The sequence below is a fragment of the Durio zibethinus genome, chromosome 26 (genome assembly GCF_047325235.1).
Source record: "Durio zibethinus cultivar Kanyao isolate XHJ-2024 chromosome 26, ASM4732523v1, whole genome shotgun sequence".
Lineage (NCBI taxonomy): Eukaryota > Viridiplantae > Streptophyta > Magnoliopsida > Malvales > Malvaceae > Durio > Durio zibethinus.
Window position 1 is genome coordinate 9,509,452 of NC_143187.1, and position 25,318 is coordinate 9,534,769.

General features: G+C 33.6%; 5 protein-coding genes across 15 annotated transcripts; 4 read left to right on the top strand and 1 right to left on the bottom strand.

The window, feature by feature from the left end:
• Positions 1–5,209: 5,209 nt before the first annotated feature.
• On the top strand, positions 5,210–7,571 carry LOC111318728 (uncharacterized). Its single transcript, XM_022921602.2, has 3 exons — positions 5,210–5,508; positions 6,754–6,918; positions 7,104–7,571. Exons 1-3 carry the CDS (start codon positions 5,497–5,499, stop codon positions 7,362–7,364), a joined length of 438 nt encoding a protein of 145 aa, XP_022777337.2. The 5' UTR covers positions 5,210–5,496; the 3' UTR covers positions 7,365–7,571.
• Positions 7,572–7,941: 370 nt separating this feature from the next.
• LOC111318729 (protein NUCLEAR FUSION DEFECTIVE 6, mitochondrial-like) lies at positions 7,942–10,646 on the top strand. Of its 9 annotated transcripts, XR_016334261.1 has the most exons (5): positions 7,942–8,180; positions 8,266–8,387; positions 8,740–8,952; positions 9,604–9,675; positions 10,373–10,646. XR_016334261.1 is itself a non-coding variant. In XM_089755691.1 (4 exons), exons 1-3 carry the CDS (start codon positions 7,957–7,959, stop codon positions 9,621–9,623), a joined length of 366 nt encoding a protein of 121 aa, XP_089611817.1. In that variant the 5' UTR covers positions 7,942–7,956; the 3' UTR covers positions 9,624–9,670; positions 10,373–10,646. The 9 variants fall into 9 exon arrangements, 4 of the variants coding, with proteins under 4 accessions (XP_089611817.1, XP_022777340.2, XP_022777339.2 ...); XR_016334260.1 differs by lacking the exon at positions 10,373–10,646 and having other exon boundaries at positions 9,604–10,305; XR_016334262.1 differs by lacking the exons at positions 9,604–9,675; positions 10,373–10,646 and adding an exon at positions 9,017–9,208 and having other exon boundaries at positions 8,740–8,897.
• A 1,226-nt stretch (positions 10,647–11,872) lies between these two features.
• LOC111318730 (cysteine-rich receptor-like protein kinase 25) lies at positions 11,873–13,148 on the top strand (the record flags this gene model as incomplete). Its single annotated transcript, XM_089755150.1, has 3 exons — positions 11,873–12,109; positions 12,190–12,589; positions 12,932–13,148. Coding segments are annotated over 3 exons (711 nt in total), but the record flags the coding sequence as incomplete, so codon positions are not given.
• A 2,110-nt stretch (positions 13,149–15,258) lies between these two features.
• LOC111275028 (uncharacterized protein At4g28440-like) lies at positions 15,259–16,928 on the bottom strand. The gene is made up of 2 exons (XM_022860102.2): positions 16,580–16,928; positions 15,259–15,753 (listed from the first exon to the last, which is right to left on the bottom strand). The coding sequence occupies exons 1-2, from the start codon at positions 16,836–16,838 to the stop codon at positions 15,563–15,565; spliced, it is 450 nt and encodes a 149-aa protein (XP_022715837.1). The 5' UTR covers positions 16,839–16,928; the 3' UTR covers positions 15,259–15,562.
• Positions 16,929–18,387: 1,459 nt separating this feature from the next.
• LOC111275029 (protein DEHYDRATION-INDUCED 19 homolog 4-like) lies at positions 18,388–25,259 on the top strand. 3 transcript variants are annotated; one of them, XM_089755812.1, is made up of 6 exons: positions 18,389–18,728; positions 18,840–18,979; positions 20,938–21,015; positions 21,150–21,433; positions 22,329–22,445; positions 24,955–25,259. In XM_089755812.1, exons 1-5 carry the CDS (start codon positions 18,644–18,646, stop codon positions 22,435–22,437), a joined length of 696 nt encoding a protein of 231 aa, XP_089611938.1. In that variant the 5' UTR covers positions 18,389–18,643; the 3' UTR covers positions 22,438–22,445; positions 24,955–25,259. The 3 variants fall into 3 exon arrangements, with proteins under 3 accessions (XP_089611939.1, XP_089611938.1, XP_089611937.1); XM_089755811.1 differs by lacking the exon at positions 24,955–25,259 and having other exon boundaries at positions 18,391–18,728; positions 22,329–22,723; XM_089755813.1 differs by lacking the exons at positions 20,938–21,015; positions 24,955–25,259 and having other exon boundaries at positions 18,388–18,728; positions 21,156–21,433; positions 22,329–22,723.
• Positions 25,260–25,318: the final 59 nt, after the last annotated feature.

Genomic DNA, 25,318 nt, shown 5'->3' on the forward strand with positions numbered 1-25,318 from the left:
TAATCACTTTTGATTATAAAAAAGTAGGAGTTTTTTTTTTTTAATTTCTCATCCATATTGAATTATTTATATGTAGTAGAATTACTAAATTTACATTTTTTTATCTTTTTTTTTTTAATATAAAGAAGATATAGTATTGAAATTTGAATTCGAAATTTATCAATTACACTTTTAAATATGATTATATGAACAAACCGAATTAATTCATTTTTGGTTGTCCTTTTAAATTCATGCTTCTCTCCCCAATCCCCATTTCGGTTTAGAGTTGTCAATTTATTATCAATATCATCACTTATCCAGGCTTGCACAATTTATGGTATTAATTAAGAAAGGTAATCCACCGAATTGACGGTCAAGAGTTAATTATGCTAGTTGGTAAACAACAAGCAAGGGAAAAATATGTAGGGTCACCTAAAATTTCATCATCATAAAAGTAAAAGTCGGAAAAAGAATAAAAGAAATATTTCATTTAAAACTCTAATTCAAAAGAGAAAAAAAAAAGAAAGAAAAATGAAAAATCATCCATTACAATTGGATTGTCTTCTCCGTGAATGACGGATAGATTGTTCTTTTTTTTCCTTTATTATTGTTCTCAAGCATTAGGGTCCTCTGTCTTTTTTGACTTCCTTATAAACTTATTGCAACCCAAAGACTAATGTTTGTCACTGTGGAATGTTTAGGGTAGTATAATTTTATAAGGGTTAGGTTCTGACCCATAATAAGATATTGATAAGAAGCACTTAAAGTCTAGGCTAACCCAAGTAATTATTTGGGACCATGGTGCCCTAGCAGAAAAGCTGTTCCTGAAATTTTTAGGTACAGTGTCTTTATGGATATGGCATCCAATTTCAACAAGGATTAATTTATTGACCTCCAGAAATAAGAGCATATAATTGTGGAACTACTCATGGTGCTGGGGATTGAATGGTTAAAATTGACAAAAGAAAAACTAAATGGGCCATTTGAAAGAGATATAATGGTAGTACTATAGTAAACAAATAATTACTCCCACCCACACATACTTTCTCAGTTCCTCTGTTCCTCCCACCATTGCTAGCTGCATCTCTATTTTTTTCATCATGCTTTTATTCCCAGAAATTTTCATCGTTTTTAATGCAATATTAACTAAGTTGTCGCTAAAAAAACAAATACTATATACATGTTGAGAAGCCCGCATTTTTTTAAGTAGGGAGGCAATAATTCAACTAGAGCAAGATATTAAATAATCAATGCAAGTTGGTGGCGCTGAAAAAAAGAACACTGCTAGTTCAGTATTTTCCTTTGCTTTTATGATGCTATTAAATGAAATTAAATTCTGATAGTTGATCTGCTTTGCTTTCATTGGAAGCTAAAGAAATTAGCTGATGAGACGGACTTAAACACAATGTGGATGTATCGGGATCAACTGTCTCTTATCTAATTCCTCGTCTTTGGGTACAAAGGGCATCAACCTGTTGCCAGGCTGGTGAGAAAGCAAGACTCTTGAGGAGAGGGACTGGATGGATCTGAGTTGGCCCGTAATGTTTGCATAAAATCAGGGTGATATTTGCAGGGTACATTGACTTATCATGCTGCATTGTTTGCATAGGTCAATATAGAAAGAAAAATCATATTCACAAGCTTAGTGATGACTAGCAATTTTCCTGAAGAAATTATTCTACAAAGCTTTTATTTCACATCAACATGTGTTTTATTTATCTAAATATGTTATATAATCAAATATAATTAAATGATAAATATTTATTTTAATAAATTAATTAATTATTTTGATAGCAAATAGTTGATTGTTTTCAATAATGCAAGTATTTATACGATTTGAATGAAATGAATGCATTCTAACATGAAATATCCATTTTATTAAATCCAGTTAAAATTTTTTTTTTACCTTTTTAGCATTGAACTTTATATTTTTAAAAATAAAAAAATAAAGGAAAAAAAAGGGAAAGAGAGTAAAGGGTAGGAAGTATGGTAAAAATGAAGGTATTTTGGAATATTAGAAGGAAAGGGTGAAAGAAAGTGCGAGTACCAATGCTCGACCCTTGCCACGTAAAGCGCATGGGGTCTCAAACTTTGAAACCACCGGACCATCGGAATGGCTGTCAACTTACGTTGGTGAAGATTCCACTTATGTGAGGTTACAGCCCTTACCACAAACGAACATGAACATGGAAAAATATTTCCTTCTTGTTGATCTTAAAGCGGTGTTTGTTTGTTTTATTACGTAAAGCAGATTCTTAATTTTAAAATATTATTATTGTAAGTTTCTCAATCTTCCATTTTCACTTAAATTTTCTTAGAATCAAGCAATTTTTCTTTGAAGAGCGTAGAATCTCAAAAAAAAAAAAAAAAAAGAAATCAAGAACCCTGGCATTTAGCATGGAGAGTGGGTTTTTTAGTATTTAACGGCGTTCATCCGAAATTAAACTGACCTTACAACTGTTAAGAGAGCGTTTTTATTTCTAAATGGCCATTACCATTTATTAATAAAATCCAAACCAATTGGATAAATACAATGAATGGCCCAAAGGGCAGCAGGGGTAAGCCTTTCCTTGGCCCATTACCCAGTAGCCTCATCCTGGGCCCTCTGGCTAGTGCATAACATTCGATACTAAAACAAACTTGTTGGGTTCTCTTCTCTCACCATTGCCAAAGACAACTATATTTCAACTTTCAAGGCTATTCCAACGATAAGTTACAACAATGTTCAAGACTTGAAAGCTATAATTAAGCACAAACGATTATTTACATATGATTTAAATGTTAAAACGACATTCAGTCGTAGAAAAACCTCTCACAGCACTATTATCAATATAAAATTAATTCAATACCTTTTTTTAATAATGAAGAGTCAAACCTCATTAGTACAAGTCAAATTCCAAGTCCAAACTAATGCAAATTTAAGTTTGGTTGATGAATGATAATCCAAAGCATATTATATTTCAAGTTGCATTGCTTTTAGGTGAAAATTAGACATTCATGATATCGGAGTTTGAATAATTTGTTCTTCCTTGATAATCTACATATCTTTTACATCATTCTAGGTAAACGAATAGCAAACCAATACTTAAGTAGAGTGCCGTGATGGCTAGGATCTGGGAAGTAAGAGCGTTTGTGGGCGTTGTTGGGGAGTTGGCCAGCTAACGACCAAAACCATATTTTTTTCAATTGTTCTAAGGAGTGCCACGTGTTTTTTTCTTGCTTTTTTATATATATAGATATATAGAAAAAGGCCCTTAAAGCTCTTCGGCGACGACCCACTTGGGCTTTCGGCTTGTTCAACCAAAACATTTCTTCTGACCTTTTCTATACGTTTTGTCTCGACGTGTCACTCTCGGATGACTCCAAGTCACCGTCTAACGACCCGCCTCGATACATTTTTTAATGACCCAAAGCCCGTCTTTGGTCAAAATGAAACTAAAATGCCTTAAATTTCTCATCCAGTTTGTTTTTTTGACTATTTTTAGGCCTCCTTTGAAAGCATTGTTCTTTCATGAACATTGAAGAAGTCTATGTTTTGATGTATTAAAATTTTCAGGATAACAAAGTAATGAAAGACAATAGACAGCCAGCTGAGTTCATTTCAGAATCAATCTTCGAACTTTTTTTTTTTTTGGGCAATCGGCTGTTGTTTTAGCAGTGCTTTTTCTATTATTAATGTCTGAAAATTCTGAGCTGAAATCTCAATAACGTGAAAGTTAAATTACAAAGAAAGAAAGTAGAGGGTGTGAAGTTAATGATTCTAACAACCCAAACATTGATTGATTTCAACTTTTTAACTCTACATTAATCCGAATAGTAATATTTTCAAGTTAGCTTAGCTAAAAAAAAATTACAATAAACTTTCCCCTGAAATATGAACCACTGCTTTTTGGTCCCGTATTCCTGTCATGACCTGCCTCTCTTTAAGTTTCACCTCACCTGTCAGCAATGCCTGCCAGTTACTTCAAATTAACAATCCGACCTGAAATTGAAGGAAATGAATCAATACCATACTTGAAAATTGGGTAAGAACTAATTATAGCTCCAAGGCTTCTTTTAGAAAATTTTGTTCTTAATGGCTTTGGCTCCTTTCAAAGTGCAGCTGTTCTTGTTTAAGGGCAAAGTTAATGCAGGTTTTATGGTGTGCAAGTGAAGTATGAATTACACGAGTCCAATTCCCTCTTCTCATTACCCCAACTTCTCAATTTTTGTAGATTATATTATACACATATACCAGTAATTGTCTTTTACCTAAAAATATTATACAAAAATTATATTGAACATTGATTTGCATCAAATAGAAAATGACTGTGATGTGAACTGACTAGCCAACAAGAAGCCTATTTTCTTTTGTTTTCCAGGCTTTTTTTTTTTTTTTGGCAATACTATTTTCAAGCCTGTTTGGATAATATGATTACTCCATTTACGTAAAACTCATGGAACATTGAAACAACCCATTTCTCTCCTCTTGAAAGAAATTAAGAAAAAAGAAAAAAAAAAAAAAGACACCATAACAAAATAGTGGGATAGGACATTAATGTTTATCTTCTTATTCTTCCTTGTTCCCTTACTAATTATGTAGGATTAACAGGAGTCCAACAGCTTTGATTTTCTTCAATACTCATTTTTTTCACTAATTACCTACCATAGCCAGGGTTCAGTTCACCTATTTCTTTAATTCCCCTGATCTTGCTATGAGGTGTCCTGTTTCTTTAATGCATGGGGAGGACTGTTGGCAAAATACTATTCACAAGACATACCATGGAGAAATTATTGAATAATTATTTTTGCTTTTTAAAATTAATTTAACAAATTAGACATATAGAATGAAATCTTAATTTAGTTAAAAAAGAGTTTAGACTTTAGATTTAAATTTTATTATATAGATTTGACTGTTTAATTATGTTATAATTTATTAACTAATTATTTAATAATTTAATTATGATACAATAATTAATTATATGAATATATTACTCAATTATAATTATAATTTTTTAAAAATTATTTAGTTAAGAAATTATTAGTATTAATATCAATTAAAAATATCCTTTTTGTGATTAATTTAAAATTTATCAGCTTGGGACGGCGGCTTGTGATCATTATCAGCCGTTGGTTTTGTCTTTCTTTGAAAGAATTTACAACCAATTCAATTAATATCTCATAGCTGGTCCAAAGGCCTAGATGAGATCTTTGAAATATGGCGTTAACCTGTTGTTTTAGTGTCTGAAAAGTAGTGATTATCTGACGTTGAGATAGTGAATGAGTGTAAAATTGAATTTATACATCTTCTCTCTCATGTGATTGACAAAGCTGAACACCCTTCCCCGGGACCCATCCCATTAATTGTTCCTTGTTTAAGGAAGAATCTCCCAGCTGACCCTCTCCATTAAACAATTTCTTATACTTAAGCAGTTTACAGGGAATTTGTTTTCCAGTGAATAACATTTTGTGATCATCATATTCATTTATTCACTGCTCATTGTAGTTCATTTGCGTCTTGCTATAGGAGCTCAAGCCATGGCTGCTGAGGTAATAATCAGTCTTGTTTTTTTCGTGCATATGGAAAGTTTCATGAATTTGTTTTCTGATTGTTTTGATCTTCTCGCAATTAGGAGTCAGTTTCTGGGTTTTTGTTACTTTAGCTTATCTGATATTCCTTTCTTTTCCTTGTTTTCTTGGTTTCTTGTATCTTTCTTTTGTGGTTGGAAATAGAAACTGAATGATTCTGGCCCCTGGTTATGCTGAATGTTACCGGTGTTGCAGTAATAGTAACTATGATAAATGGCTTAGTGGGGAGTTCAACTTTTGCTTTTTATAAAGAGAGGGACAGAAGAATTCTAACTCTGAAGCCTTTTTGAGTACTTTGTTTGGAGAGACTAAAGTGTTTTCAGGACTTTTTTCCCCATCATGATTCATGGGCGGTATTTGATTTCAATATTAGAGAAAGCCACATTTAGGCTTAAAGAGAATTTCAATCAGGACTTCATATCATTAGCTTTCTCTGGTTAGCACTAGAAAATTACTGATCTGTGATCCCACCGACAGTCTCCCAAAAGAGAAGACAAATAAATAAATAAATAAATAAATAAATAAATGAAAGTAGAGAGCTAGAAGTTTGTCATCAAAAGCAATTCATGGTTTCTGATATTCTTACACAACAGATGTAGTCTAAACAGGGAGAGTGGTGCTGTTAGATCACTCCGGACTTTGTCATTATTAGTAAGATAAAACCAGTGAGAAATCCTCATCGGATCTTAACTAGTAAGTTTCATTAGAAAGTTAAAATCCTAAGTAATGTCGATGCTTCTGTTTCATCAGAATGGATTGCAATCTCTTCTATGACATATAGGAAACGGGAAATTCACTACAGTTTTGGGCTTTTGGCTTGTGGTTGAAGTTGGAACTCACATTATTTGTGATAAGGAATTAGGCAGCAAAATGTCAAAGACTTGAGTTTTAGCTTATGCTAATGGCTTACCTGCCAATCTTGCCATCCCCACATGTTTTTGCCAAACTTCTTTATTCAATCTCTTCCTATGTTATCCACTGCCAGTAAAGGCATTTCCTCATTTTCACAAAAACTCAAATATCGCCAATGAGAATCAAAATTGCATTAAGTTCAATAACTTGTTTATTCATGTTTTCTTTTGAAATTGATTTGTTTGACTAAAGATTCTGAGCTGCTAATCAGTTACTATCAACATTAGCAAAGTTATGATTTGCTATATTTTGAGACATTTCACTGTTATATTTTTAATTGATGACTCTTCCCAGAATCATGAGACGTCCAATGGCTGGCCACTTGGGCTACAGATAATGAACATGAGACTTCGGTTGCAAGAAAGATTACAGGCTGCAGCTCCGGTGGTTGGACCATACTCTTTGCACATCCCATCAAGCAGTTTTTCCTCATTCTCCTCCTCCAACCTTGACACCGAGGTAATTCCAAGCAACCTTTTCTTTCTCCATTTTCACCAGTTACCCTTTATACATTCATGTCAATAAGTCTCATCAGCTTGTTCTCCACACTGAGCAGACAAAAGTTATAATTCATGCATCAACCAAAAGTACTTGTATTTAATATATTTTCTAAAATTGTTTCTTCCGTTGCGCGATTCGGGCAGTCCTCAGCATCATTTTTCCAAGATAACAGCGTTTCTCTAGGGAAGCTAATCGGATTTAGACAACACGACAGGGGATCAGTGTACTTGCAAAACACAATGCATACTGAGCAAAGCAATGGGCTAGCTGTATCAGGTGCCCGCAAGGATGTCTCGAGAGGACACAGCGCAGATATGACTCAGGGAATATGCATTCCTCTGATACTTGGTGCTCTAGTCAAGATCAGCAGAAACAGGAGCAAGTCAAAGACATTGGATGTTTGAGAATTGAGGGTATTGAAGAAGCCATTTAATTTTCTTCAATGGCATGTGGCCTGGCATACAAAAGAGAATAAAACTTTCGTTGACCTCTACCAAATTCTTTTCTGCTGTCCGTGTATTCAGAAATCAGCCATTAATTGTAACATTGGCAATGTTACTTTTATGGGACTTTTTTTTTATCACACAGCATTATCAACTTCCTTTTTTCCCTTTCTAGGAATTTTGATTATGGGGTTTTCATTATTCATGCCTTGGTTCTAAGGTATATTAAAGCCAAATAAATTGTTACAGTGAATTAATGGCGTTGGACTCAAGTATTCTGAAAACGAGAAAGATTATATACACATATAATTATACATATCACAATACAAGGACTAAATTGAAAAACAAAAAAAAAAAAGAAAAAAGTAGTATATGTGTACATTAACAGAATTTCCCACGATAATGGTATTACCAAAAAAATAAATAATCAACAATCAAGGGCTAAAGGCTGGAAAAATATGCCAGGTAAGATAGAGGTCCACGTGTCAGGATAGATGTCCAAGAACCAATGGCTTTACCATACGAGTATATACACAGTAAACACCACTACTAAATGCAAAACCCCCTCGAAAGCCTAAAACCCCCGCACCCAAAAACACAAAACCCTTCAAAATCTCCACCACCAAAAATGTCCGCTGCCAGATCCGTCCTCCGCTCCGCCGCTTCCCGAGTTACCGTGGCCACCAGGCTTGCCGCTGCACCCAAGCCCATGCCGCGACCGGCTTGCTCTCCCATTCGGATCTCAAAGCAAAACCCGCTCTCTTCTCGCATTTTCAGGTAAAGGATATTAATCCCTCTGTCTTAGTTGTTTAGGAGATAAACTAATGATACCAATTTATAGTTTTGAATTAATTTGAAAAAGGTCACCGGTGGAGCTGAGCTGCTGTGTGGAAACGATGCTGCCGTATCACACAGCTACGGCGTCGGCTTTGCTGACTTCGATGCTTTTCGTCTCTCACCGGAGCTTCGGTTGGAACCCTGAAGGTATTTCTATGCACTCTTTTTCCATCTTGATCTGTTTCATTTATTGGGTTTTCAAGCATTCAAAGTTTCTAACTTCTAAATGCGTAGAAAGTTTGCTTTTTTAATGATTCAATGAAAGTTGAATTAAGTGAGATATACTGAATGCTTCATCGAGGCATGGTTCCTACTGGGAAGTATTTGGGCCTGAGTTACTGAACCACAATCAAAGAAAACCATATTTGATCCTTACAATTAAAAGGGTGTCAATTCATGTGGGAAAATTCAATTTTTTTATGGTTCCTAAAACATAAACTTTATGGGTTTACCAAATGATAAGCTTATGTTCGTTCTTTATTACATGTCTTGTAACCAGAAAAGATGTTGGCAATTAAATACCAAGAAGGACAAAGATATACTCCTAAAGATGTATTAGAAGCTAGAATTTATGAGGGAAAGTAGGCTGTCTCTGCTAAGCATAACTGGCCCACAAGAAGTTTTGTAGATGAGCATCAAGCCATCAACCACTCAAAAGTAATAGCCAAGTGTTTTGTATTTTACTCCCTGTTCAAACTCCTTTTTTGGATAGGTAATCATCGCTCCTCTGTCTTGTAAATAAATGAAAGAATGTAAATTCTTTTATCCTTTTGTAGGGAAAGACAAGACTAGATGAAGGACAAGCACAAAGAGGGAGTGGCTTGTATTAGTTTTTCATTGTTAAATTTTTTGGAACTGCTACTGAATTTATCTTCAGTGCTTTAGTTGAGGAGATCATCTTTCTGACTTAATGTAAAAAGCAAGAGGTTGAATGCTATGTCTTGTAATTTCACGGTTTTAGAGATGACAGATGAAATCTTGTTCAAATATTTTTTAAATAAGTTAGCTAATTGTCCTGAAATTAGTTTTAAACTTCTGAAAAGTAGAACCAAGTTATGTAGTTTGTCGTTGTGTTTGTTTGTTTTTTGAATGTTTAGACTTGCTTAATCGTTGACATGCTTTATGGATGGGAAAGGGTAAAAGGCTCTCAATGATGCAATTTAGTTGTAATTGTAAAAAGAATAAATGCATGAAATCGACACTTTTTCTCAGTTGATAAGGGTTTTGCTTGTGCATTGAGAGGTGAGATTGTTATTTGGCTGTTAAAAAGTGTTCCAACTTAACATGAACTAAACGTTCTTTACTTTCATGTTCATGCCAATATAAGGATATAAGACCAATAATGATTTGTTGTTTCACTCAGATTGCAAAGATGATGTATGATGAATGTCGGAGAGTTCGGGCAAAGTTTTTGATAAATGCTCTCTAAGGCAAGGTGGTGGTATAAAGCTTTGTAGTAGGGTCTTTAGATGCTTTTTCCCTGTTCATAAATTTAACAAGGTGATGAGTAACATTTTATTAGTCAACAAAATGGAAGGAATTAAATAATAGACAGGTGCCCTTGAAGGTTTTGTAATTGAAACATAGGATATGATGATGATGTTTTGTTATTTTTACTAATGTTTGTTACTTTTAATTTGAACTACTCTTAAGATGCGGGGGTGTAAGGGAAGAAACAGTATTCATGGGAAATTTTGTCTCCGAAAAATTAAATTTCATGCTCATGTTGATATTTTGTAGTTTCCCGAGGAATTTTTATTTCCAGGATATTGAAGTTTTTGGAATGACATATGCTTCCACCCTTGTCCTGTTCTGAATCCTAGGTTTTGAACCTATAACCTTCCTAGTCTGCTATCTTCTGCTTCCATTGGTCATGTCCATTTTCTTATAACTTGGGCTATTTTGATTCGGGTTTATGATCAGCATACTTGTGGAGTATGCCTTAATAGGTTGTAGTTGTATTCTCTCTGTTCTAATTCTATCAATTTGTGTGTTGATAATAGATATGTGATTTGACCCTTTAACAAAATCCAGTCAAAATGAGAATAAAGCTTAATATTGTTGATGTTGTTTTGTTTGGATAAAATCGTTACGTGTTTCTAATACCATGCACCCATTTTCTTGTATTGTAGATGGATGATTGTGGTTGGGATGCGGTGAAATGTTCATCTCCATGAAAAATTCAACCGAACTTTGTAGGACTTGATGCATTTATTCTCCTTGGTTGAATGTGAAAATCCAATTTTATACAACATTTGTTCTGTGAGAATCTGGAAGTAGGTATCAGAAGGGACAGATCTTTTTTTATTCTGATAAGTCTAATACCAGTTATCACCAGGTTTAATTTCTGCTTCCTGCTTTTTCCCCTCAATAAATTGAAAAGTTCTGCATTTCCTTTGTGGCTTATCATAGTGGTTGCCATGGATAGCAAGCTTTAGACATGCATGTAATCTGGCTTTTCTCGAGTAATTGTCCCACAGGCTCTGAGCCTATTGGGTCATCTGGTATAATAAAACATTATCTTTCTCTTTTATAATGGGAGTTTCAGATTAAATTTTTTTTGGGAGTTTCAGATTAAATTTTTTTGTGGACTGCATGGGATGAAGTCGGATTGATTCAAATCTAGTGTTATTTTGCAGCTATCCGCCATTCTCAGTCCGCAGTCACTACCATGAAAAACATGACTATGTAAAAGTTCCATAACTCCGGCTGATATAGTCGTATATGTTTTCTTTTTCCTCACCAATGAAGTTTCTCTTTTCAAATAAAGTTTACTTAAAAAAGAAAAATTAGAATTCCTAATGCAACAGATCAACACTAACCAATCTGTTTTCTGAAACTGTAGTGGTAGAAATTAAAATTGTTATTTTCCTGTAAAAATTAACTTTGTCTTAAAACACAGAGGTAATGTATTATGCAGAGCATTGGGTCAGTAGTAAAGATCAATAGAGGGTGAGCTGGTAGCCTTAGGTTGTACCTTTCATACGGTCAATCTTTCTCACCGACAATATAAAAAAAATTCCATGAAACGCCTTTATCGTGTGTAATTTTTTCTAGGTTACTATAAACCTATTAAATACAATTTAGTTTTTTTTTTTATTATCACAACAAACTCATGGAATAACTTTCCTCTCATAAAACTCGTCCTCACGTTGAAGATAATCTCTCATATTTTCAATGATTTAAGAGTCACTTTATAGTTATAGAATTTTATAATTTAATCAACAAGTATTATTATTCATTAAGAACTCTTATCTATTAACTAAGCATAGTTATGCTTTAAATATACTTAACAAACAAGTACTTCTGAATCAATGGAATTTTATTGGGATCCAAAGTAGCATTGAAGTATAGAATTTATAGAGGGGACCTTAGAGTGAGAAAATCTCATTCTCAATTTAAAAGACTATAAAACTCTTTCGATTGCTTAGCAGAAAAGTTGAGACGGTAGCAATGGACTGTATACAATTCTTCTCCTTTCTCATTTCCATCCAACTATGCGCTCTCACATTTGTTCAGTCGGCAAAGCTGTTTCAGCTCTGTTCGGACAATAACACCTACGACAATAACCGCAATCATCTCTTTTCCACCATTACCACCGACACTGAAATAGAATATGGGTTTTATAACGTCTCTTATGCCAAGACTCTGATAAGGTTAATGCTATAGGTCAGTGTAGAGGAGATCTTAAGCCAGATAGTTTCCGCAATTGCATTAAGCATGCAACAAACGAGTTCACCTGCAATAACAGTAGGACAGCCATTGTTTGGTACGGTAAGTGTATGTTAAGGTACTCAGATGGTTCCATATTTGGCAAAATGGCATTCGAACCTTATTGTGCGCTGAGGGATGACAACATTGCCACCAACGTAAGTCAATTCTATCGGTTTTGTCAACCTTGTTGGATGACCTTATAACTCAAACGGCCTCTGGCGATTCCCTTCTCAAGTTTGCAACAGGAAATGCTACTGTTTCCAATTCGGAGATTATATATGCACTGGCCCAGTGCACTCCTGATTTGTCGCTGGTGGACTGTAAGGATTGCCTAAGTAATGCCACGGACGTACTCTCAAAGTTTTGTAGTGGGAGGCTAGGAGCCAGAGTTTTCACACCAAGCTGTAATGTTAGGTATGATAAAGGTATCTTTTTTGACCGTTTGCCTGTTTTGCCACTACCGCCGGTTGTTGCTGACGCGCCAGTATCACCTCCAGTTGATGCACCGTCACTATCACCTTCACCGTCAACGTCACTGTCACTTTCACCATCACCCTCACTTTCACCGTCACCGTCACCCTCACCCCCAGTGGCATTGGCTCCCCCGCAGCAACCTTATATTGAGATCGGAGAAAGTAAATCTCTCTCTTTAGATTACTTACCGAACTTTTAATGCTTTACGTTTTATTTTTCTTTGTTTATCTGTATTACTATATCAAGTCAGTAATTGAGCGAGGATTTAACAAGTTGAGAATTCAGTTACAAACTAATCTAAAAGATGAACAACCGTAGCAGTAAATTATGGCCGTAATTGATCATTTATTTTACATTTCAATTTTATTCTTATCCTCAATTTTCTCTTTCTGAAGATTGATTATTAAAATGTCATATTGTGGATTTGCCACTGATGGGGATTCTGGTTCCTACTTTCTTGACCAACCATCAATCAAATAAGTACATTTCTGGATTTTTTGCAGGGAACATGAACAGCGGATTTCAAGTTCTGGTTACAGTTGTTCCACTAATGATTTTGCAATACTTTGTATTTTGAAGTTAGTTAGCTATCAGATGTTTGATCTGATTTCTTGTTATTATGTCGCCTGTATTTTACAGTTTAGTACCACTAGTTTTTTTTTTTTTTTTTTGGAGTGGACATTTGATAAATGGAAGATTGATGATACTTTCATTTTAGGTCATTAAGTTTGACATCAATTTCAAGCAAGTACTTGAAAAACTAAAGGCATCTTATTAAGTATGTTCTTGCTCGGCAAAAAATCATCTTACACTATATTTGAATAAATATTAATAAAGGAAGAAAAAGAAAGAAAAAAAAAAAAGGAAAAGAGTTTTTTAAAGGAAAAAAAATTATATATGTAACCCTTAATTAAAATTAATAAAAAAAAATTCTAATAATCACTGTTTGGATAAAGAGTAAAAAAAAATAAAAATGATTCATTATAATAATTTTTTTTAATTATAACATTTCATTACTTGTAATTTTAAAGCATTCTTAAATCATAATATGTTTGCTATCTTGTTTGGTTTCACAATTGCTACTATATCAATAGTTTTTAATCAGAAAGATGTTTTACAAATATGCATTGATGAATTTTGAACTAACCTGACATATCATAAATCCAAAAAATATATCTATTTATATTCAACCATTTATCAAAATCAAATCATCAAAAAATTATAAAAAAAATTTATATTGGAAGATATATACCAAAAAATTATAAAAAATTTTTATATTAGAAGATATATACGAAACTTACTTGAAAAAAAAGATAACTTTGAAAAAATTATAAGATGATTGTGATCTGCTTAAGTTTTTTTATTTAGTTTTTAGTAAGTTTTTTTTATTTGATTTTTAGTATTAATAAAAAGATAAACATAATAATCTTTAGAAGATATATACGAAACTTACTTGAAAAAAAAGATGATTTTAAAAAAATTATAAGATGATTGTAATCTGCTTAGGTTTTTTTATTTAGTTTTTAGTAAGTTGTTTTTATTTGATTTTAGTATTAATAAAAAGATAAACATAATAATCTTTTTATAAAAAAAAAATTTTCAACTTTCTTTTCCATTGCTTTTCCTTCAAATTAGAGTATTAAAAAAATTAAATTTATAAAAAAAAATCAAAAAGTATTTAATTTTTCACCTTTTTTTATTTAAATTAAATATTTATCCAAACAAAAAAAAGATGAATTTTGTTTTTTTTATTTTCCTTTACTTTACTTTTCTTTCTTTTCTCTCCCATCAATCCAAACACACCCAAACACAGTGTTAATAATTTGTCCTGTTCCATGGACCCCTTAGGGAAGCTATGAGTTAAACTAATATGGACGGGTCAGTAGTCAAAGTCCACGGGTGCGGCCCCCCGATGACCAAAGTCCAGGCTGCTAGCCCGCCATGTTTAATGCAGCTGATAAAATCAAAAAGAAACCTGTCAGCTTTCATCCAAGTAGATTATTTTTTTGATAACCAGACTTACAAAGTCTTCGCAAAGAACCGTCCAAGCATTGCCACTGACGCGTATTAGAATTAATAAATATATTTGGATATATGGAATCAAGATTCGTAATCTGAAAGGAAGACGGTGTTTGGATTTTGCTCTTCGTTCTAGAAAGCAAGGGCTTCTTCAAGGGTCACCAACTTATTCGCTCTCATCTGTTTCAGTAAAAAAATCTGCTTCAAATCCGTATACGACACCACGAATAGCACCTACGGGGCTAACCTCAATCATCTCTTCTCAACTCTCTTATCCGGCTTTTACAATGTCTCTTACAGCCAAAACTCTGGTAAAGCCAGTGCAATGCCCTCTACAGAGATGATGTTAAGTCAGATAATTGCTGTGGTTTTATTATAACACTACACGTAAGCTTAAAGAGGGCTCATATCAACCCTTTTGGAGTCCAATCAGAACCCTTGTGGCCTCTTACCACATCAATCAAATGAATCTTCCATACATATATTGAAAGTAATTTCCCTTCCCAAAATTGATCTGAACTTTGCTTCTTTGGATAATTTCACTGTCAACCATAAACTGAGAACATCTCAATATATATGGCATATATATAGCAATGATCTCAGAGTACAGGTCCTGATTGTTCAGCCTCGTCAATTTCACCACTCAAATAAAGCCAGAATGCAAAAGTTACGCATCATGTATGGACATTTAAGAATTGAAAAACTTGCAAGGGTATCTTTCAACTTAATGTCATTAAGTTTGACATCACTTTGAAGCTAATATTTTGAAGGACAACCGAGACATAATAAAGTATTTAGAGCAACAAAGAACTAAAAACTCAATATAGAAGGATTTTACTATCAACACTTAAATATCCAGATGCAATTTGATCACGAGAAAGAAACAGTCTTCTACAAACTCAACTAGTACTAAACTAAACTATTAGATGTTAAAAGCACTAAGATAAAGCAGAAAGACCAACCATCAGCAAGATTTGTATACCAAACCCAACACTCACAATGAAAACTGTACCGTAATAGCATCTCACCAACATCATGAAGAGTAAACAAGAATAATCAGGCCACTTCATAAGAACTCCTTCAGTAGCTAATCACTGAGGTCCATGCAGTCTCTATCATTCTTCAACTATATTAACCAACTCATACTCGACAAGAGATAGATTGTTATCTTCTTTAACAGCAAACTTAGCAGGATCGGTGACCTCAATGCGGCCCCACTTGTCAACAGCCAACCTCATAGAACCCTTAAACATATCGATCTTTGCATTACGAAGAATTACAGTGTTACCTGGCTTCATCAAGTCAACTGAAAAATGATTCAAGTAACATCATCATCGAACTGCATGGGGTTTAGAATAGCATTTTCAGCAGGTCCACAGTTGTCTTAACCCACCACCCCATGAAAATTTGATCAGGTTGAAGTGTCTTTCTCTCAATAATTTGTTTATGCAAAAACAAAATAGAAAACCCAATATATGCACCCAAGACATCAATATGTAAAAACTATGTAGTTTCAAATGTTGTCAGACGTGTAACCTCTAGAAACCCAAAAACCAAAATAAAAATGAGTTCATAATTTTTGCAGCTGTGAGCAGATGACAATCTCACAGACGAGCCACCGATATTGACTATGATTAATAAATTAAGGATATGAACGGCAATTGCACCAATAAGTAGGTTCTTAATTGATTTACCATATATATTTGAGGGTTTTCATAACTTTCCAAATTGAGAAATAAAATAAATAAAATTCAACACAATGGCAAATCGATTCAATCACAACACATTAATAGAATAAGAAATTAATTCACTTTGCTAGAGGTTTATCTTACCAATCAAGGATAAATCAAGAAACTCAATTTGCAATCAAACCCCTTAATTGACATCTAAGATACTAGATTGTATCAAATTCACACTTGCAATAACAAAACAAAGAAAAAAGAAAAAGATTTCAAAATGCCACTGTATTTCATCTTTAAAACAGGCCAAAAAGAAAAAAAAAAAAAAAAAAGAAAGATCGAAGCTTTGGGCATCAAGGATGAAAGAAAATGTACCCTTTTGAGAGAAATTAAGATCAGATCAGTAAAGCATGAAACTTTTTAAGAAACAAAAAAAAAAGTTAAAAAATGGACCTTGATCATTACGAGCGGTGAATAGGATAGTGCCGGTCTCGTCTCCAAGAAGGCACTCAGCGATGCGGGTTTGGCGGTGATGTTGAAAAGCAGCTCGACCCTTTTGAAGGACCATGTTAAAGGACAAGACGTTGGCGATTAAGGTGTGGCCATTGGTCCCTGGTTTTAGCTGATCCACTTTCACAAACACAGGCTTTCTCTTCTCTGCTGTTTTCTTCTGTTCTTGTCCCTGTTGCTTTGGCTGCCCTGTCGTCGCCATTGATTCCAAAGTTATATAACCTCTTCTCCTTGTCGGAGTTTGTTGCGTTTTTCTTGCAGGAGAATAGAAATGGGCAAGCCCTAGAACAGAAATTGAAGCATTCTTATGGTCCTCTCATTAAAATGGAACTGCTATTAAACGGTGCCGTTTGCATTTTTGACTCATGAAAAATTGAAGCCAATCTTTTCCTCCAGGGGCTAGTCTTGCAGTCTTGAACAGTTGTTATATACTAAAACTTTTCATCACTTTCGGACATACATTGAACAAGTGCATTCTTAATTTTGGATAATACTAAGTAGTAATGTCTCTTGTAATAAGTTATGGACATTAATTAATTCTTGTTATAATCTTATGATTAAGGAAAATGCTTTTCTTTAATTTTGTCAGGGTGCCTCCTCTTTCTATCCATAGCATGTTCAATGCTCACTTTTAAAATGAACTTTCTATTGTTTTAAAAAACCAAAAACGTTTAAACTGATATTGAAAAACCTTATGTTTAAAGTTCATATGGGTGGATGAAATTTGAAAATTACTGTTTAAGGAGCATAAAACAACTTCAATTAATGCTTTTTAAAGAGTGGGTTTGTTAAAAAGTCATTATCAATATTGATGAAAAAGTCATTATAAATGGAATTATATGGTAGTCTATCTTCATTAACTGCTTCTCATTGGATTAGCAGTAGGATTCAACGACTTAGATACCAATTTGTAAGCTTTTAACAAAGCCCCCAATGAAGACGTTCAATAATTAAAGTTAAAATGAATGATTTTAAAAATAAGTTGTTATTCTTTCTATCTCATATTATTTATTATCACATTTTCATATATGTAGAAGTTTAATTAATGATTATCGATATTGATAAAAGATCTGACTGAATTTGATGTGTCAAAAACATCAATTCACTTTAAAATAATCAATGTAAATGTCATTTTTAATAAATTTTATTTTTTTAATTATTCACATATTCAATTAAAAAAAACTATCCAGTCGTTATGTAACTTCGTCTATCTTTCGCTTATTTTTCTCACTTTTTTTTTTAATTTTTTTAATATGTTTTCCTTCACTATCGTGTGGATGTGCCGTTATCTAATATATAAATACAGTGCCCGGCTGTCACGAAATTTAAAAATTACAAAAAAAAAAAAGCAAATTTAATCATAAGAAATATATAAAAATATAAGATGTAATCTTTTTTTTTTTTTTTACGTATGTAACTACATGCAAACAACCCATAACTTTATGCGCAAGTCTCTCCCCTAACCTATTTTTTTGCTCTCTTAATATATATATATATATATTGAAAAAGAAAAAGGCGGTAAATTTAGACCACTAGTTACTGAAAAAGAAGGAAAAAAATGTAGTATAAAATAAATTAAAAAAAAAAAAAAAGCAAAGAAAAAAACAGGAACATGAGTAAAAAACGAGGAGAAAAACCCGACATTTACTCTACGTCATCCCTTGTCCAGTAGTCTCCGTAGTCTTTACTCGCACCGCCTCTCAATTCAATCGTTATTTTTAAGAGTTTTTATTTTACAGTGAAAAGAAAGACAATTTTTTAATCATAAAACCATGGATCATCAATTATTAATGAACAATAACTTATCTTATCTCTCTTTCTGTTTTTCTCTTTAAGGTTGAAACCAAAGCCAAAGGTTTCTCAGCGACAAAGTCAAAGAAAACCCAGAAACATATAAAGTTTGAAGATAAAAGAAAACCATACCTTCAGCAGATGTTCATATAGTTTTCTTTGTTTTAAATATCATATATTATTAATATATAGCCAAGCTCAAGCTTTGGTCTTTCAATGGATTCCGATTTCTGGACATCTCGTCTTGCAGCTGCCAAACGCCAATATAATTTGCAGAACCATCATCAGAGTTCTCATTTGGGTTCGTTTTTATTTTATTTTTTAGTATTTGATCTGGGTTTTTTTCTTTTTATCTCATAATTTTTTTATGTTGGTGCTCCTGTATTCAAATTTAAACAATAAATAAATAAAGATCGTTTGAGCATCGATGACTTTGAGGTAGAGGACGAGGTACGACCCGATTTCCCATGTCCATACTGTTACGAGGATTTCGATATTGCGTCTCTGTGTTCGCATCTCGAAGATGAGCATCCTTGCGAGTCTAAGGTTACGGTAAGCAAGTTCTATTATTAAGAAAAAAAAGATTTTTTTTGGGGGGTTTAACGGATAGAGACTGAAGACCTTTCTGTTTCTGGTTTAGGTTATGTATGATATAGTCCGAGGTTATTCTTGAAAGTTTGACGTTTTCTTTCTAATTCAGGCAAGCTTAGTAGTAGCCTTTTTTTTTTGGTTTATTGGTGTTTTTTTCATGAAAAATTTTGAATTTTCCTTTTATAGAAGGGGAGTAAAACAGAAGAATTATTTCTATTTATGGTTGATAATTTCGCTTTCTTTTTTCCTTTTCATTTATATCACTGAAGAAGTGCTGGAGAAAGGATCTTACTTTGTTGGTTTAGGCAGAAAAACGAATGAATTTTGTTACTTGGTTTTCTATAGGGCATCTGTTTGCACGTTCAGAAGGAATAATAATTAAATAACAGTAGCTCCGACCAGGCAGTAGAATATCTCAAATTGTGTGGAACCTAGCGGAGTTGCTGCTATGGTTCTTTTCTTGTTAGGCAATTGTGTGACTATCTGAGTAAGCTTCATTCAAGGATTTTATTTTTTCTTTTGGTCTCCTTTTTCCTTCTATTGTTTTGCTGAATAAAATTACAAAGTGATGATCAGGCCATTTTTGTTGAATTAAATTTTGGAGAGTGATTGATGCTTCCTGAATATGATGAGAATATCACACACTGCTCATTTTAGAACATGGGGGCATGATAATATTAATGATAAAGTTGTTTTTTATAATGATTCCAAGATGCTTGATAATAATTTTAGGATCCATTCTTGTTTTGTGGTTTTGAAGGTTTGGTTATTATATTGGACACTTGATTTGGAAGAATAGAAATTTCGATTGCTTTAGCTCTATACACTTTCCATAGGGTTAAAGGTGCCTGAATTGTAAGATGATTGGGATTGAGAGGTCCTTTCTTGTTATTGCTTAATTGGGGGAAAGTAGTAGGTATAGTTTTGGTGCCTATGATAATGACCACTATTCTGCTATCAAGTGGACTTGCTTCTATCTGTTACTAGACAACCATAGTGACTCTTTGGCAATCAAAATGAGATAGTTGCTTTATCAGTCAAAACCTTAGCATGTGTTCAATCTTTATGCAGTTTAGTTGCTTTATCAGACAAAACCTTAGAATGTGTTCAATCTTTATGCAGTTTTTATTGGGTAGGGGAAGAAATGAAACTAAAATATTCAATTTAACTGGTGTTTTAATATAGCATCTGCTTACACACTTTATACATTTAACTTGAGGCCTTGTATAAGATAATCATTGGTCATTTAGGCAGCAGAAACTTATGTTGGAATTTGATAAGAATAACTGCTACTTATATGGAGGCTTGAGCACGATTGGCGATGTTATCTTCATGCTGGGAAAAGAATGCTATATTCAACAGATAAAGGTTGGAAGTGGACATACTTGCAAAGGGGCAATAGGTGTGACAGGTAGAGAATGCCATGCTTGAGAATGAGCATTTAGTATGTGCTATTGGTAATGGTGGAGGAATGAGCATTTGGTCTATGCCATGGATGATGGAGGTAGATTTGGATGCTAATCACTTCCTAGGTCTGAAAGCTAGTCTCACCCTTTCTTTTTTGGTCTATAGGAGAATTCAAGGTCAGGTCCATGGTACAACCACCAAAAGATTTTATCAACTAGCACCTCATACAAGTCTTACCATATTTCTTAGTTTTTGCCTTATCATTGTAATTGAGAGATTTTTTACTGGGATTCCATTCTTCAATCCTGCTTATGTGAATATCTTCTGTAATTTTTGTGTCCAAAATTGTGTAAATGCAAAATAATTATATCGAGGAACAAAAAATAACTAGTAAAGTCATGTTTATTACTCTTACTTGTTATACTTAACCTTAGGATTTATGGTAGAAAAAAGTTTCAATTGATTTTTTCATGATGAAAGAGTCTTATACTGCATCAACCTTTCTGTCGCAGATTTGTCCAGTTTGCTCTGTCAAAGTTGCAAGAGACATGCTAAGTCATATCATGCTGCAACATGGACATTTATTCAAGATATCCTTAATAATTGAACTTCTTATTACCTTATCTTTCTCTTCATATGACTTGGAAATTATGGGTGTATTTGATTCTGTATTTACTCGGAAAAAGTTGAATTGTTAGGCCAGTTTCCCTTAACAAAAGATTACTTGCAGAGACATCGCAGGTTACGTAGAGTTGCAATTCCTAACAGTCAGGCACTGTCTCTTTTGGGTCGGGATCTCCGTGAAGCTCATCTGCAAGTACTTCTAGGGGGTGGGGCATATAGATCAAGCAGTGCTAATGTGTCTAATGCAGCTAGTGATTCATTGCTTTCTTCACTCATTTTGAATTTCACTGCATCTGAAGCAGAAGAAATTTCTAAATCTGTTGTAACTAGTGCTGAAGACACTGCTGCAAAAAATGTGGTACAAACTCATATGTGGAAATCAAGGTAATGATTCAGATATATTCTACAGTAGAACATATTCAATAATGTTGTAACGTTTTCCTAGTCCTTTAAACTTTTAGTTAAGATGTATATGTTTGAGTTTGCAACTTTGATGCAAATCTAATAACCAATTGAAGGAGTCCCCTTTTACCTAGTGGAAATAATGTCTAATGCAGCTTTGGTATAACTTTTGCTGCTGTATGAGTTGTGGACTGCCTTGAACTCTTGAAAAAATCTCTGTTTTTTGTTAGGTAAAAAAAAAAGAAAGTTTGCTTCAAGTTTGGACCCGTCACTATAGTCACTAATAATTCTCGTTCCTCCTTTCTTTTTATAAATCACACCACTCTTACTTGTTTTCGTCATCTTCAATGATTCAATTATATTTATGCTGATATCCATTTCAAAATGTTCCTCCATCATCTATTCAGAGTATAGTCTGATGCCCTTTAAGAACTCTTTTACAGGCCAAGAAAACTTGATGAAAATTTCTCTTTATTTCAAAATGGAATACTTTCAGTGTTTCTTTTGACATATATTGGAGGGGACTTGTGCATTTTAAATGTCTTACTCTTTCTTTCTTAAAAGAGTTTTTTTTTTTTTTTTTGCATGTTGTATGAATTAAAGTAAACTCATGTTAGGATTGTTCTTGAGCTTTTTGTCTGATGGTCTGATTGGGCATTCAAAAATCATTGCTTAGAGAGAATGCAGTGTGGTTAAAACTTCAAAGTAAGGGGTTAGGTTAGGGATTCATATCCGTTTGATTATGTTGAAAAACCAATTCAAAACCTTTGACGTTGAGATATGAAGCATCTCTTACCTTTTAATATATCAATTATTTATAGAAACTGTCAAATATAATTCTAATTTGTCGTCATATTTTTACTTTTTTCTCTTGCAGTTTTGATCCTTCTTTGAGCAACGAAGAGCGTGAAAAAAGGATTCAGCTAGCCACAGGGAGAGCTGGTTTTGTCCAAGATCTGTTGTTGTCAACTCTTCTAATTGACTAATAAAACCAGTAAGTGAAATGAAAAATAATGTAGTTACCAAAATCTTTGTGGGAGCCATTTCTGGGTAGGATTCTAATGATTTTATAATGTTTGGCAACCTAAGGTTTGCCTAATCTGAATGTTGAAGCAACACCTGATTGCTTCATGATAAGATCCCAATCCTTTTATAGGTCCTTTTCAACCAGAATTGTACTATTTCTGGTGTAAGAATGATCTTTCTAGTTTATGGCTTAACTTTAATTTATGAGATACTTCTTACATTGAAAGATAAAGCTCTTTAACACAAGTTTCTAGCATGTCGCCCTTTTATACTGTGTTGTTTGTTCCAGCAGTAAGTGGATTGATCAAAGGGAAAATCCTGCAATTCTCTCTTCTGATGATTCACAATTCAAATATAGTTAGCTTCTTGTTGGAATGCTTGTATGGGGTAAACCAAATTTTGCTCTTCTGCCCCCTTTTCACCATTCCTTGTCCGATAATCATATGCTAACACAACAAGAAACATTCATTTTTCCTGTTGCATTGTTCAATTCCTAGTATAGGGCATAGAACCTAGGGACCTTTGTCTTGTCGTTAAATGGCTAAAACTTGGGAAAGAGATTCTTGACTGGCTTGCTTTGAATTCATTATACTTAAAGTAATTCACTCTCCTTAATTCATCATGCATCTATCAATGTAATTTCTTTTCTACATCAGTTTCTATTAAACAAAACATGGGTTTCTACTTTCTACTTCTGATACATTGGTCCATCAACAAAAATTCCTCCAAAACACTACGCATCTCCAGCTTTGGCAATCTGGCATCTTACCAGATGAACAACAGGTCAAATGTAAATAGTGGAAAAACTAGTAAAACGTCAGGAGATACTATTCATGGTCAGCTTGTTGAGTTGTGACATCAGGTCGATGCAACTAAACACAAACTAATGCAAACAAAAAAAAAGGGTCGGTTTGATGTGTAGCTGCGCCGATACACTTGCAGTGCAGTAACTATAAACCTCCCACTTTCTAATAAACGAATTAACTTAAGCGCAAACTTAATCATGTGTAATTTCTTCAAGAACCTCATCAGGAGACGTTAATTGCATCTTTAAATTTAATCTTTTTGCTTATATGAGCCATTGGCTTCACCCTGTGTTGTAATCAAGATAAGAACAACGGACCGATTGAGATCATGACCTGATAATTTTCTTATTGGAAAGTTCAATATTAAAACAAAAGACTTTGCCAAGTTCATCAGTCAATATTTTAACCCTGATCGAATTGATCATTGTTCAGAATATAAAAGAGAACCACGAGCAAAACAAAACCCCCAAAAAAGATAAAAAAAAAATCGCCAACTAGAACCCAGAAGAGCAACACCATTTGTTAGTGGTTGGTGGCGGCCAAAAAATCATAGGCTGTGGCTAAAAACGAAACCAATAAATGGCAGTTGGCAGACAGAAAAATCTAGTGGCCAAAAAATCATAGGGTTTAAAAAAAAAAAAAGACTTTGCAAGAGTCTTAGCTCCCAATCACGTCTAGTTTTGGTGTATTAAAAAAGGAAAAGTTAATGGAGGAATCTATACTGTTATCCATAAGAAAGAATACGAAACACTCGACATCCAAAACTCCATCAAATAATAATTTAATAATAACTATTAGTAATTAGATGATGATGATTTATTGATTAATCCTAAAATAGGTCGCTTTAAGAACAAGTCCAATTATAAGCAATTAGGGGGTGCTCCACTTTTTCTTATATTTAAAGAGTTTAACAGATACTATAGAAAAGAAAGTCTTTCTTTTTCGTGTCGGGTTTTTTCGTGTTCTGTTTTGTTTGGAGAGAAGTGAGAATGATGGTGGAGCTGTTTGTGTTGGGGTGTATGGGAATTGTGGTGTTCCTTCACGTAGCCAATTTCTTCTTCCATGTTCTTTCTCAACACCTAGCCTTTCGTTCTCTCAGGTTCGTTCATGTTTTAACGGTTTCTATCATTCTCAACTCCTAACTCTTTTCTTTTCTCTTTTTTTTTTTCGTTGATTTCCCTCTGCAATTTGATTGGATTAAGATTGTTTCTGATGTTCTCTGTCTTTTCTAAAAATCCCTGAAAGATTATATCTTCGGGTTGTATTGTGTCTCAAGTTGCCAGAGGTCAGGGTAAGATATATTTCACAGTAACTGATCTGGGAAAAAGAAATCTTCAGAGAAAAAGTTTTCCTTTGTATCTTAGTCCACAGTCAGACTACTTCTGCTGCTAAGCTTTTTCTTTTTGGGTCCTTTCCCCTTAATTTTGTTCTTAAAAGAGATTAAACTCAATACTCTTTCAGCGACTGCTTATTTCTCTTAATTGAGAACTTTTGGGATTAAAATTTCTTGTTATAAGCTTCGGCTGGTACAACTATATATTGAGTATTTGTCATAGCATTAACTGTTCTTCAGAATTAGATTTTGTTCATGCAATTCTGAATGTTATTAGTATTATTTCTGTGTTTGTCAATTCTAATGTTCTAACGTATGGCATTTTGTTTGGTTTTCAGTTTCCTGGGATTTGCTGGGTGGTAGACCAAAGAGAGAAAACAGATAAACTGATTCATTTTCTTCTTGCAAGTTGTAATGTGGGTCATGCTTGCACATGCCATCACGCTCTGTAAATATTTACTTAGAACTAGAATTTGAGTAGCATATTATATAATTATTATAATAATTATAACCTTGTATTCTTAAAACAAAAACTTTGAAGGAAACAAAAGGGAAGGTTTTACCCAAATTTAGCCAAATCATATTGTATACTGTAACTGTATTCTATGGCATTAAGGAATCCTTCAAGTTATGTTATTGCTCATGTTGAAAATGATGTCTGATCTTCAGTTTTGATGAAATTCTTACAAGATGAAAATGTTC

What these genes read in the sequence shown, in the direction of transcription:
- LOC111318728 (XM_022921602.2), top strand. An exon ending in CCTCCAACCTTGACACCGAG is followed by an intron (nt 6,919 to 7,103) that starts GTAATTCCAAGC and finishes CGATTCGGGCAG; the next exon opens with TCCTCAGCATCATTTTTCCA.
- LOC111318729 (XM_089755691.1), top strand. Translation starts at nt 7,957, where the DNA reads ATGCAAAACCCCCTCGAAAGCCTAAAACCCCCGCACCCAAAAACACAA. An exon ending in CTCTCTTCTCGCATTTTCAG is followed by an intron (nt 8,181 to 8,265) that starts GTAAAGGATATT and finishes AATTTGAAAAAG; the next exon opens with GTCACCGGTGGAGCTGAGCT. An exon ending in CTTCGGTTGGAACCCTGAAG is followed by an intron (nt 8,388 to 9,603) that starts GTATTTCTATGC and finishes TGTTTCACTCAG; the next exon opens with ATTGCAAAGATGATGTATGA.
- LOC111275028 (XM_022860102.2), bottom strand. Translation starts at nt 16,838, where the DNA reads ATGGCGACGACAGGGCAGCCAAAGCAACAGGGACAAGAACAGAAGAAA. An exon ending in CACCGCTCGTAATGATCAAG is followed by an intron (nt 15,754 to 16,579) that starts GTCCATTTTTTA and finishes ATCATTTTTCAG; the next exon opens with TTGACTTGATGAAGCCAGGT.
- LOC111275029 (XM_089755812.1), top strand. Translation starts at nt 18,644, where the DNA reads ATGGATTCCGATTTCTGGACATCTCGTCTTGCAGCTGCCAAACGCCAA. An exon ending in AACATGGACATTTATTCAAG is followed by an intron (nt 21,016 to 21,149) that starts ATATCCTTAATA and finishes ACAAAAGATTAC; the next exon opens with TTGCAGAGACATCGCAGGTT. An exon ending in ACTCATATGTGGAAATCAAG is followed by an intron (nt 21,434 to 22,328) that starts GTAATGATTCAG and finishes TTTCTCTTGCAG; the next exon opens with TTTTGATCCTTCTTTGAGCA.